The 12,667-nt window shown below is 39.1% G+C and overlaps 1 protein-coding gene across 13 annotated transcripts in view; it reads left to right on the top strand.

The window, feature by feature from the left end:
• C11H2orf76 (chromosome 11 C2orf76 homolog) overlaps positions 1 to 12,667 on the top strand; it is a 101,551-nt gene that overhangs the window by 57,994 nt on the left and 30,890 nt on the right. For 2 of the 13 annotated variants that reach the window (XM_055380058.2, XM_004031684.5), the window contains one exon: positions 6,321 to 7,824. The exons of 8 other annotated variants lie outside the window; for them this stretch is intronic. In XM_055380058.2, coding sequence (XP_055236033.1) covers positions 6,321 to 6,397 — 77 coding nt within the window. In that variant the 3' untranslated portion in view covers positions 6,398 to 7,824. Of the gene's footprint in view, positions 1 to 1,996; positions 2,848 to 6,320; positions 7,825 to 12,667 lie in introns of those variants that run through there. 3 more of the 13 variants (XM_055380056.1, XM_063694716.1, XM_055380055.2) reach the window with 3 other exon arrangements.

The raw sequence follows: 12,667 nt of genomic DNA, 5'->3' as shown, positions 1-12,667 counted from the left end.
TGATACTTGTTTCTAAGCCAACAGGGACAAGCTGTGAGTTTGTGCTAGGTCTTCAGAGGGGTGGTGGGGTTAGCCCTGACCTTCCCTGTATGTGAAGCACTGACGTAAAGCTTGATTTATTGAATAGAAATAGAACATACTGTGTGATACCATTATTGTTTGGGTGTTTTTGTTTTTGTTTTTGTTTTGAGACCAGAGTCTTGCTCTGTTGCCCAGGCTGGAGTGCAGTGGCACAATCTCAGCTCACTGCAGCCTCCACCTCCTGGGTTTAAGCAAGTCTCCTGCCTCAGCCTCCTGAGTAGCTGGGATTACGGGTGTGCACCACCATGCCCAGCTAATTTTTGTATTTTTTAGTAGAGACCGGGTTTTGCCATATTGGCCAGGCTGGTCTCGAACTCCTGACTTCGGTGATCCACCTGCCTTGGCCTCCCAAAGTGCTGGGATTACAGGCATGAGCCACTGTGCCCGACCCCATTATTGTTTTAAAATGTTTAAAGTATACATGTAAGATTATTGTTTATGCGTATATGGAGAAAAGATCATACGCCAAAATTATAGAAATGGTTTCTTGAGGTGTTGGCATTGCCAGTAATTGATATTCTTCTTTCTTTTCTGTATTATCTAATTGTTTTTATGGTGATTTAAAAATTTTTCTACAGTACATGTATTCCTTGTAATTAAAGGACCAATTTTTTTTTAAAGTATAAACCCATGAAGTTGGGGAAAATTGGTTAGAATGAAGGCTGTGTACTTTGCTTGCTTTCTGTAAGCCTCTTATCCTCTCTGAAACTCTGTTTTGTTTTCTGTAAAAATAGAATAATGAAACCTATTCTAGAAGGTTGTCATAAAGGTTGTTTAAAACAATGAAGGCATCGGGAGTGATGTGTGTAAAAGGCCCTCAGAACAACTGCTTTGTTTGGAAACTGTCCTGGAGAAGGCAGTTGGCAAATGTTTTGACTTTACTAAAATATTGAGTTGTTGGTCTTGTTGTGATTAATTTCAAACTGACTTATGTAATGAACCGTCTGTAAAGGTGAGAAGCAAATCCCTCTTTTTGTCCTCTTACTTTAAGGCTATTGGTCCTGGATCAGAGTCAGATTATTTTCCCAGATTCTCCACTCATTTCAGGGTGGTGTGAGGACTCCAAACTGCCCTCCAAACTCCGAACTCCGGCAAGCCAGCAACCCTGGGCTCGGGGTGATTTGGGTCCCTGCAGGGAGCGATTTTCTCTTTGTTATCTAGAATGGTGTTGCTATGCTCTTGGGGACAAGCTGAGGTTATACCTGGGGAAGGAGATGAGGGTACCTGGAGAGCAACAAACAATTCTAGTGAGAATTGAGTTGTGAAAGTGATACTTGAAATGTGATTTTTTTTTTTTTTTTTAAGACAGAGTCTCTCTCTGTCGCCCAGGCTAGAGTGCAGTGGCGCGATCTCAGCTCACTGCAACCTCCGCCTCCCAGGTTCAAGTGATTCTCCTGCCTCAGCCTCTGAGTAGCTGGGATTACAGGCATGTGCCACCACGCCCGTCTAATTTTTGTATTTTTAGTAGAGACGGGGTTTTGCCACGTTGGCCAGGCTGGTCTTGAACTCCTGACTTCAAGTGATCTGCCCGCCTCGGCCTCCCAAAGTGCTGGGATTACAGGTGTGAGTCATTGTGCCTGGCCTGAAATATGTGATTTTTCTAGGGAATTTTCCTTCCCTCAGTGCCGTGTCTGGTTAGATTTTTAAGAGGTTTAAGAGAAAAATTCGAAGTCATCTCTGTCTCCCTTTTCACTGCTTGATCTTGCTGTAGAGCTGTCACTCTGCTATCACAGCCAGTTGCCATGGGAATAATGCCAGGGTAACAAATTTATCGTTAAGACTTTTCTGCAGTAGTCATGAAAGGAAAAGAAAGGCTGCAAGTGGGGAAATTAGGGGAAAAAAAAAGTGTTTGAAGATTTCTTTTCTCAGGGAGAAATTCTCTAGTTCATCCTTTGGCTTTTTATCTGCACTGCAGATCCCTGTGGAACATTCTACACCTGACGTCAGTGGAAGTTTTTGCTTGTGGACCCAGTACAAAAATACGTACTTAAAAAAGATTTGCTCAGTAGAAGCAAGAAGAGACTTTTACTTAGAAATGTTACTTATAATTTTTTGTAAGCAAATGTAGTTTTATGGGCTAATTCCCCTAAGTAATAAATTTACATGTAAGCTTTTTTTTTAAGTGTTATTTTTTCTGTTTCATTTTGCTACATTCTACTACTGTTGTCTTTCGAATCTGGTCTGGTTTAAGAGAGAAATTGTGGCCGGGTAACTCTTCCAAAGCCAGTTGTGTTTCATTGGAAACATTTTAAAACAAGATACAGTGGCCAAACTGTAAGTGTTTATCTGAGGGAAGCATTCTCGGCAAGCCAGGTCCTGTAATAATTCCAGAACTCCCTCGTGGTTTGTTTTCATTTTGCGTGTCACTTCTGTCATCTGCCCCCAACCGGAACCCTGTCGTTCACGCCTCGCCCCTTTGGGTGATCTTGTCTGTACAGCTAATATTGTGGGATTCTGTGGCTCCCCCTTCTCTTTCGGGATGATGTTTGATTTGTGTTTCCTTAAGGCGTGGGTCCCCTTCCCTTTCTTTTTCTGGGTAGCAATATTTTAGGTCATGCGTGTTTTCTTCCTTCGACAGTATGTTATGGTGGCCGTTCTTCACTCTTACATAGAAACAGTGATAATCTGGTTACTCAGTAATGTGGGTGTTGGACCCAGGAAACTGGGGGATTCCAGAAGCAGGACTCAGAGTGAACTTCTGTAGAGTGTTTCCCGTTTTACCTTCCCACACCATGGTGGAAATTACAGGCATGTACCCAGTCTATCAAAGACCGAGGGTTTTTTTTTTTTTTTTTTTTTTTTTTTTTGTTGTTGTTTTTTGGCTAGTTGTTTTCTTCAAACTGTAGTTTGAAATCTTCTCTGCCAGCAGATCCAAAACAAATATTTGAAGCAAGTCATGAAATAAAAGGCACAGCACTTGGGATGTCTGTTGGTGATGAAAACTTAGAAATATTACCCAGCTGTGAGCACAGCTTTGAATGATTTATAGATTAGGATTTTATGACATTTGGGAGGCTAGTCTATACTCCTAGAGCGGGAGAGAGGGTGAAACTTTGTCCTTTTGGTCTCAGATTGCCACAGAAGCCACACCTCGCCCTTCCTGTATTTTTTTTTGTCAACAGTGTGCAGTTACTGTCACATGGCAGCTTCCAAGATTGTGGATTTTCTGTACCACAAAATCAGTGCGCGTGTCTCAGGCTCCTTTTTCCAGACAACAGGGGCTGCGCCTCATACTACGTTGGTGCTGACTAGCATGAGGCTAGGGACTCAGAACATATGGATAAATCCTTGTTGATAGATGAGTTTATTGAGATAAATTAGTTTAAGAGTTTAAATACATTGCATTTAATTTTTCTTGGGATTTTATACTTAAAATCGATTGTTCTTATATTCTTTCATTTAAAGTCATTATCATTATGTTCCTGTTAAAGTTGTGTGTGTGTGTGTGTGTGTGTGTGTGTGTGTGTCTCGTCTGTCTGTCTGGAAGCATTATAAAATGATTAATTTTATATCCAAAGTTTGAAAGCCCTAGCTTGTGTTTATTTCATTGAACTTGAACATCAGTATTAAAAGGATCCTACAGATGTATTTGGAGGGTTCTTGGTTTCATTTGATAGTAAGACTAAGGGATGAAGTGGCAGTGTATTTATTGGATTTTAGATTGCACATTCATTTCAGATTCCCATGCCAAGGCATTCCGCACCTGACTGCACTGCCGCCTGCAGCACATTTAATTTAAAATCAGGTGCCCTGGGGGACCAGCACAAGGTAGACTTCCTGAGGGTTCATCCCCAGCCAGTTTTAAAGGAGCCATTTTAAATAGTATTTGGGAAGCAGGAATTTAAGGGGTAATGGTGGAAAGTGATTATGTAGAAACCTTAAAAATCATTTATAATTGGTTTTCACATAAATTGGCAAATAAATTTGCAACATAAGTCCCTGAAATCATTCTCTGAAACATTTTCCACAGAGTCTTACAGATGGAAGAAAACATTATATTCTACTTCTGCTTAAGGACCACATTACTAAAACTTAAAACCCATTTAATGTTTTACTTTCGAATGTTTGGAGTAAATTTTAATTTGTGTGTTTTCCAATTTGTTAAGGGTGAAAATTTTTTAAAATCAGCCTGAAGTATTATAGTTTAACCCATTTGTTTACCTAGATTTCCTGAAAACAAGTGCAGTCATCTGAAAATAAAATCTTTACACTGCAGACTCTCATTTTGAGTCTACATTATGAGAGCTAGCATAAATGCCTTATGTAAATAATGGATTGATGTTTAAGTTAACTAGACCCAAAAGAACCTATGTGTCAAAACAGAACTGCTTAGTCCTTGCTTTCCAGCAGCTTCTCTGAACCTACTATTGCTGAAGAGCCACACAACATATTAGTTTCTCAAAAGGGGTTCAGATAAATGTCAACTGCAGTAAGTGAAAATTGTAATTACAGTTAGCGTGGATTGAGCGAAGTGCTATGTGGGCAAAGCGCTGTGTAAAGTTCTGTATGTAAATAGCACATCACAGATAAAACCTTGCTCTGTGATTATTAAGAACAGGGTGTCTTTTGCTCATTCTCCATTAGAAGTTTGATTAGAATCACTTGCAAATTATATACGTCTACCTCTGGGCATGCTTTCCTTCAAAAAAGGAAACCCCAGGAGCTTTTTCTATAAGGGATAGATTTCCAAATATCTTTGAATATTGAAGTTCTTGAAGCTCTCTTTCTTGATTTTCTTTTTCCCACTGATTCCAAGCGTGGAGGAGTCTTTTACCCATTCTTTTAGATGCCACTTTCTTGTAAAATTTAACTGTACCTTAACTTACTGTTTGCACAGGGTGCATCTTTTGACAGCTCCTCCTTATTGATCTCCAGTTTCTCTGTGCTGTATCCCCCACAGGCTCCTTGTCATGCGAGGTTGCAATCTGATTTTCATCTACTCAGATTAAATTTAATCTTGAAGATATAGTAGAGGACTGGAGTGAGGATCTGTGACTATGGGTGGCTTTATTTTCTTCTTTTGACACTTGTTTATTTTCTGTAATGAGCATGGGTAGCTTATGATTAACAAACATTAAATTGGATATTCTTGAAAACAGCAAAAACATTTTTAATGAAATGGCATGCTAATCTCATTAATTTCATTATTTTGTGATAAAGTCTAATGATGAGATGAGAGTTGTAAACTAAGAGACGAGTGGTAATCCTTGGCACCCTTTCTTATTATGCTATTTATTTGACTTGGAGAGTTTTACTTGTCTGTTTTTAGAGAGTATGTTAATTGAGTGCTCAGTATGCATTACAAATAATCTTGTCTGTTTTCTTGTGGAGATTCTGAAGGCCCTTTTGCTCTTTCTGTAAAAGCCAAGCAGACTGTATTAACTTCTGGTTTAATTTGAAAAATGAATGTGGAACTTGTTGGCACAACACCTTAAAGAATTGCATGTTTAATAACTGGAAGGCTTTCCATCAGATTTGTCTCTAGCCTGAATTAATAATGTTGCTGACTTATTGTTTTAGAAGACGCAGTCCTTGACCTGCTAGGTTGAAAGAATTGTGACTGCTCTGAACCTTCATGGGTCCTTTAGCTGTGCCATCTCCCTTGTGAATAATTAGAGGTATTTGAAGGTATTGAGGTAGAAGCCAATTTGTGTCTTTCACTTTGCATATTGTTGAAGCCGCATGAATTAATCATAAGCAGGGCAAAAAATTAACTTCTTCAGACACATATTTTGATGGGTCATGAGGGAGAATGTAAAGTGATCTGTAAAATATTCTACTGATCCTCTAAGTATTAAATTATTATACCTACAGGCTAATTTCAGGGGGGGGGGGAAAGAGTTTTCCCTCCCCTTCCTTCAGTACCTGAGTAGCATATTTGAGAAAAAAATCAAGGTTTTTTATTTCCTAGCACTGTAAAAAAGACTGTAAATGAGCAATTTTATGATTTCCTGAAAACCAGATTCTTGTATTAACTCTTGATTTTAATTTTTGGTTTTTTATTTTTTGTTCTTTTTTACTTTTAAATCATTTGAGTTTTTGATTCTTAGGACTTCACCTGAAACTTCTTGTTGATTTGGTAAAATGCATTGTGCGACCCAACAAATAACTCATCTTTTTCACTTTGGGCATCTGAAGCTATTCTGAAATACCGAATCAAAGTCATATGGATTTCCATACTTGTTTAAAATTTAGATTTACATTAAAATCTTTTTTTCCATTTTCTGTTTTTTTTTCAGCCAGTGAAACTGAAATTGCATTCTTCTGTGAAGAAGATTATAAGAACTACAAAGCTAATCCCATTTCATCCTGGTGAAAACATCTTGAGGGCTTCCTTTTTGCATACCTGTATTAAGCTCTTTATTCCACTGCTGAGTTTTTGAAATTGACAAACAAATCTTAAAAAATTAATCCCAGGCTATACTCTTTGAGCTAAAATCTGGTTATTTCTTTCTCTTCAGGTCTTTCTTTCCTTCTCTCTTTCTTTTTCTTTGTTGTTGTAAAATAATATATTATGAGAAAAACATTTGATCTTTTTAAAGGGAAATAAATTGTTATTAAAAATTATTGTGGAATATTGATTCTTAAATTATAATTTGTTTTCTAAAATTAGGAATTATTTTGGTGACTTGCATGTAGAGTTCCTTAAAAAGATTCTAAGACTAAGATCATACTGTTTATTGTATATTTTTTCTGTAGTTTCTAATTAGAGCAACTGTTTCTGTCTGTGGCTACCAGAAATTCTGAGTTTCTTGACCCTCATGGCTACCTTTTAGCTCAGGGTGTGTGATACATACCACCATATGTGCAATTGAATTGTGTATATTTTAGGGAGGTTTTATGATGTAGGAAGGTTACTTTTTTTTTTTTTTTAAGTATTGCAGCCTATACAAATAATGTTGCTGATTTTTTTTTTTCTTTTCTTTCTTGAGCTGTGTTTTCCATCTTCAGGAACAAACTATCATAGAATCAAACTCATTTATTTGGAGAGAGGAAGCAGCAGGATGCTTGCACTTCTGGAAGAAAATTGTTCATTGAGAACAAGTCTATGTCCTGGAAGATACATTCCTTCTAAATAATATAATACTTGTGGTTCCTGATTATGGCTGACCACCAGCACCTGTGGAGTCATTATTTCAGAGGCCTTTCAGTCAGGCTGCATTTAATCAGAACTCCTGGAGAGCTTAGCTAGCTCTGTCATTGCTCCCTGAGTGCTGGAGGGCTTAGCTGGCCCTGCCATTGCTCCCTGAGTGCTGGAGGGCTTAGCCAGCCTTGCCATTACTCCCTGAATGCTGGAGGGCTTAGCCAGCCTTGCCATTGCTCCCTGAGTGCTGGAGGGCTTAGCCAGCCTTATCATTGCTCCCTGAGTGCTGGAGAGCTTAGCTAGCTCTGCCATTGCTCCCTGAGTCCTGGAGAGCTTAGCCGGCCGTGCCATTGCTCCTTGAGTCCTAGAGAACTTAGCCAGCTCTGCCATTGCTCCTTGAGTCCTCAGAGTTGCCAGGAGGGCAAATTGGTTTCATTATGGTCACGTCTAACTTAAGAAAACCTATGATTTTTTAAAAAATCAACTTTGAAAGTCTGATTAACATGATTAGAAGATGCCTTGCTTTGTTGAAAAAGTTAATAGGGTCTTCTTTAAGATAAATTCTACTTATTTTATTCATTGTTTCATTCAGGAGCAAAGTGTTGAATACACAGATGATGTAGTTTTTGGGGAGTTAATAAAGAGGAAAATAAGACCCAGTTTTTGCCTCAGTGAATGGAGAAAGACATAGTACAAGCAAATAATTTTAAGAATAGCAGAAAAAGCTGCCATCAGAGCATTGTTGACAGAAATTAGTTCTGTGTGTGTGTGTGTGTGTGTGTGTGTGTGTTTTTAAGAAGTACCAGTTGAGCTGCGTCTTCGAAGATTGAATAGGAATTTTTGCTTAGAAGAAAAGAAGGGAAAGGCTTTCTGGAAGAGGGAATAGCATACACAAAGGCAAAGGACTGTGAAAGAGCTTGAGGTTTCAGGAGAAAGCACAAATTTTAGTGTCCCTGACTTTTATAGATGGTGCAACTTAATGATGTTTCGACCTTATAGTGGTACGAAAGCAGTAGGCATTCAGTAGAAACACTGAGTACCCATACAGCCATTATATTTTCCACTTTCAGTGCAGTATTCAATAAATTACATGAAATATTTAATACTTTACAATAAAATCAGCTTTGTGGTAGATGATTTTGCCCAACTCTAGGCTAATGTAAATGTTCTGAGCATATGTAAGGTAGATTAAGCTAATGCAATGTTTGATAGGTTAGGTGTATTAAATGCATTTTTCACTTAGATAATATTTTCAATCAACAATGAGTTTATTGGGACTAACCCCATTGTAAGTTGAGGAGCATCTATACAGGAGTGTAAAGTACATGGAACAGAGTAGAGGAAGATAAGGCCAGAAAGGTAGGTTGAGGTAGGCCTTACAAGTCATGCTAAGGAGTTAGAACGGTATCTAGTAGGTAGATGGGAGCCAGTAGCATGATTTAAACAGGTATTTGATTCCATTTGTATTTTAGAAAGTGAGCTTTGTCAGCAATGTCCAGGTGGCAGAAAGACTAGAAGACATCATTGAGCAGGTGAAGTTTGGAAGGCCTGGCCCAGGGCAGGGGCCAAGGGGAAGAAGAAGAGTGGGGAGGTTCTTGGTGTTACCATGTGATCGTGCGTTCCGTGGCAAATATGGTGTGGTAGTTAATTTACATATGTTATCTCATTTGACTTTTACCACAGTTCTTCAATGGTAGCATGTATATTTATAGATGAAGAAATTGGGGCCCAGAGAGGTAAAGTTATTTGCTCAAGAGAATGCAGTCGTGTGCAATGGGATTGGAACCAAATCTGTCTTAAAATCCTGACTTCCCCCATTCCATCCTGCAGCCTCCCAGCGGAGACCTGAGGTAGAATGACCTTAGAATGTTTGGGACCTGGTGAATGCCTGGACGGGGATAGTGTGGGGAGGAAGGAATGGAGACTTCAGGGATTCTTGCTGGAGTTGAGTGGCTGGATTAATGATGGCAGCAGTAATCCAAACAGGGAACTCAATAAGTAGAGGTTAAAACATATTCCATTTGTTCGCTTTGCACGCATTCAATTTGCATACCAGGCTTTTTTAAAATATAAAATTAAGCATATCTTTACCTGTGCATTTTTAAGTAGATAATGCAAAAATATGTATGTATAGTACCTTTTTTGGTATGTATTTTTCTTATAAAAGGTACATATAGAGTATTTTCACTTATAAATACAGAATAAAAATCAAAAATAAATGTATCAACAGCAACCATCAGAAACTAGAAGAGGCAAAGAAGGATTGTTCCCTAGAGCCTGCAGAGGGAGCAGAGCCTTGCTGACACCCAGATTTCAGACTTGTAGCCTCCACAGCTATGAGAAAAGACATTTCTGTTGTGTTTACAATAAATAAAAATGTATTGTGACTAAAAAGGACTTTTACCAGGAATGGAAGATTGATTCAAAATTAGAAAACCTCTCAATTTAATTTTCAAAATCTATAAAGGAGAAAAAAATTATGTTTATCTCAATAGATGCCAAAAGGCATTTGATGATATTCTTGCTCATGCATATATAAAAATTAGCAAGGGAAAGAAATACCCTTAACTTGATGAAGTTTGCTCATAGAAAACCTACTTAATGGAGCAGTGTTTCAGCAAATCTATTAGATATGAATAAGAGGCTGCGGCTGGGTGCATTGGCTCAGGCCTGTAATCTCAGCCCTTTGGGAGGCTGAGGAGGGAAGATTGCTTGAGCTCAGGAGTTCGAGACCAGCCTGGGCAACAGGATGAAACCCCGTCTCTACAAGAAAAAAAAAAAATTAGCTGGGTGTGGTAATTTGCCCCTGTAGTTCCAGTTACTTGGGAGGTGGAAGTGGGAGGATCCCTTGGGTCCAGGAGGTCAAGGCTGCAGTGAGCTGTGATTGCACCACTGCACTCCAGCACAAAAAATATGAATTAGACAAGAATGAACACTATTGCCAGTACTATTCAGTATGTTTCTGCAAGTCTTATTGTAGCCAGTACAGTAGGAAAAATAGTAAGATTCTCAGATATTGGAAAGGAGTAGGCAAAACATTCATTTGTAGACAATATGATTGCAAGAAGATTAGGTTTTTTTTGAACTAAGAGACTTGAGTGCTGAACCTAAAATGTATCGTTCACAAAAGCTATAAAATAGTGTTATTAGATGAGTATAAAAGACCTGAATAGAGATAGATTACATGTTTATAGATGGCAGATACCTACCTAATCCATAAATAAATGCAGTCTCAATCAAAATCCCAAAGGATTTATCATGGAACTTGACAAATTGATTTTTAAATTCATTTGGAAGAAGAATATGCAAGAATAGCCAAGATCAATTTGGAAAAACAAAACGTAGGCTAGAAGAAAGGGTGGTTGCCTACTAGATGTCAAAATAGATTCAGTGATCAAAACAAGTTGGTAATGATACAGAACTAGATAAAATGATCAATGGAATAGAATATGGAAACTAATAAAATTTACATGGAAACAATAGCTAATAAAGGTAGTATTTGTAATTATGAGGAAAAGGAAGATTATTTAGCACATGGCCATGTATTTTAAAAAAACAGTTAAGGGTCCTACTTCATACCATTCACTAAAATTTCAGATGGGTTAAATAACTAAACATGAAAAACAAGATGATGAGTTTATTAGAAGAAAAAATGGATTATATTTGTGACCTTGGGGTAGAGAAGGCCTTCTGAAAACACAAAAGGCATATGCCATAATTTCATAAGGAGAATGTGTGTTAAGAATGACTAAAAGCAAGCCAGGTGTGGTGATGCATGCCTATAGTTTCAGCTACTCAGGAGGCTGAGGGGGGCGGATTGCTTGAGCCTAGGAGTTTGACACCAGCCTGGGCAACATAGTGAGACCCTGTCTCATAAAAAATGAATTAGTAAAAACAAAACCAAAACATGTATAGAATTCAAAAGAAGCAGAAAAAATCCATCAGGCAATTGCCATGAACATTTTGACATATTTCCATCTAGGTTATTTTTTCTATGTCTATTTTTTAGAGTTTCTGAGCTTTTTCATGTGTTTTAAGTCACATTTGCTTGTTAAAACAACCAATTCTGGTCCAGGCATGGTGGCTCACACCTGTAATCCCAGCACTTTGGGAGGCCGAGGCCAGTGATCATTTGAGCTCACGAGTTTGAGTCCAGCCTGGGCAACATGGTGAAACCACATCTCTACAAAAATTAGCTGGGCATGGTAGTGCATGCCTGTAGCCCCAGCTACTTAGGAGGCTGCGGAGGGAGGATGGCTTGAACCTGGGAGGCAGAGGTTACAGTGAGCTGAGATCACACCACTGCACTCCAGCCTGGGCTATAGAGCCAGACCTTGTCTCAAAACAACAACAAAATTCTGAAGATTAAAAAAAAGTGAAAATCCTCTTCTTGCAAGGTCACTCCTTTGCATAGCTTGGCGAGCATACTTTCAGACCTTTTTTTTTTTTTTGCACATATGTTATTTAAACATATAGGTATGCATTTTAAAGCATTGTCATTTTATACATTTCAAAGCGTGATCACTCTCTTAAAGATGGTTGAGAAGTCTCATTTTTTTAAAAAATCACCATTGTGTGTCAGACACTGTATGTATTTTATATTATCTCATTTAATCCACACAGTAGACTGTGATAGAGCTCTGAGGAGTCCTGGTTTCCCCATCTGTGAGATGGAGGAGATAATAAGGGCCACTTTGCAGAGTTCTGTGATCAAGTGGGACATTGCCTACAAGGCACTTACGGACAGAGCCTAGCAGGAAGTGAGCGCTTATTACATGTCTTCGGGTACTTATTGTGAGAGTGAGTGCAGCAGCAACAACTTCATTTTGGAGCAAGGAACCCTCACCCTCAGAGATTAAGCCACTTGTCCAAGGCCTAAGATCTGATAAGTCAAAGAGCAGGTCTCTTCTGGCTTCAAATCCTACTTTCTGCCACTCTTTGAAAACAAAGGGAGTTGGGCACTAGGAGAAACATGGCAGAAAGGTGGGCAGCCACAGCCAAGAGACAGTTCCCCATCTGCATTGTTGGCGCCCCTTTACATGCATTTGTCTATTCTCATTTGAAGAGAACTTGCCTTTGCCAAAGGAACACATGGGCCCTGGTCCCACGGGTTGGGCCAGGTTTCATGTGACTTTGAGGAACTTCTTTGCCGTAGCAAATGGGTTTTCTTTTCCTTCTTTTTCTGCCTGCCCCAGACACAGGCAGGAGAGATGGTGATGTTCCTGCCTATTTGGACACCCAGAGAACTGGCCTGGCCTGAGCCCCTTTGGAAACCTTCTGCTGATTGCTGGGGACAAGGGGGAAGAGCGGGGGCTTCCCCATTTCTGCTAATGCATGTTGAGGCATCGTGGGCCTGAGTGTCCAAGGATCTGTACTTGGACCCCTCTGCCCACTAGAGAAGTTGTCCAGCAATCTTGTCATCTTTTTCTCACTGTACGTGTACACATGCATACATGTACGCATGCATGTGTGTTGGGAGAAGGGCTCTGATTATTGGTTCTG

This window comes from Gorilla gorilla, chromosome 11 (genome assembly GCF_029281585.2).
Source record: "Gorilla gorilla gorilla isolate KB3781 chromosome 11, NHGRI_mGorGor1-v2.1_pri, whole genome shotgun sequence".
In the NCBI taxonomy this organism is placed as follows: domain Eukaryota; kingdom Metazoa; phylum Chordata; class Mammalia; order Primates; family Hominidae; genus Gorilla; species Gorilla gorilla.
The sequence above is the reverse complement of the archived record's forward strand: the minus strand, read 5'-3'. Positions and strand labels throughout refer to the sequence as shown.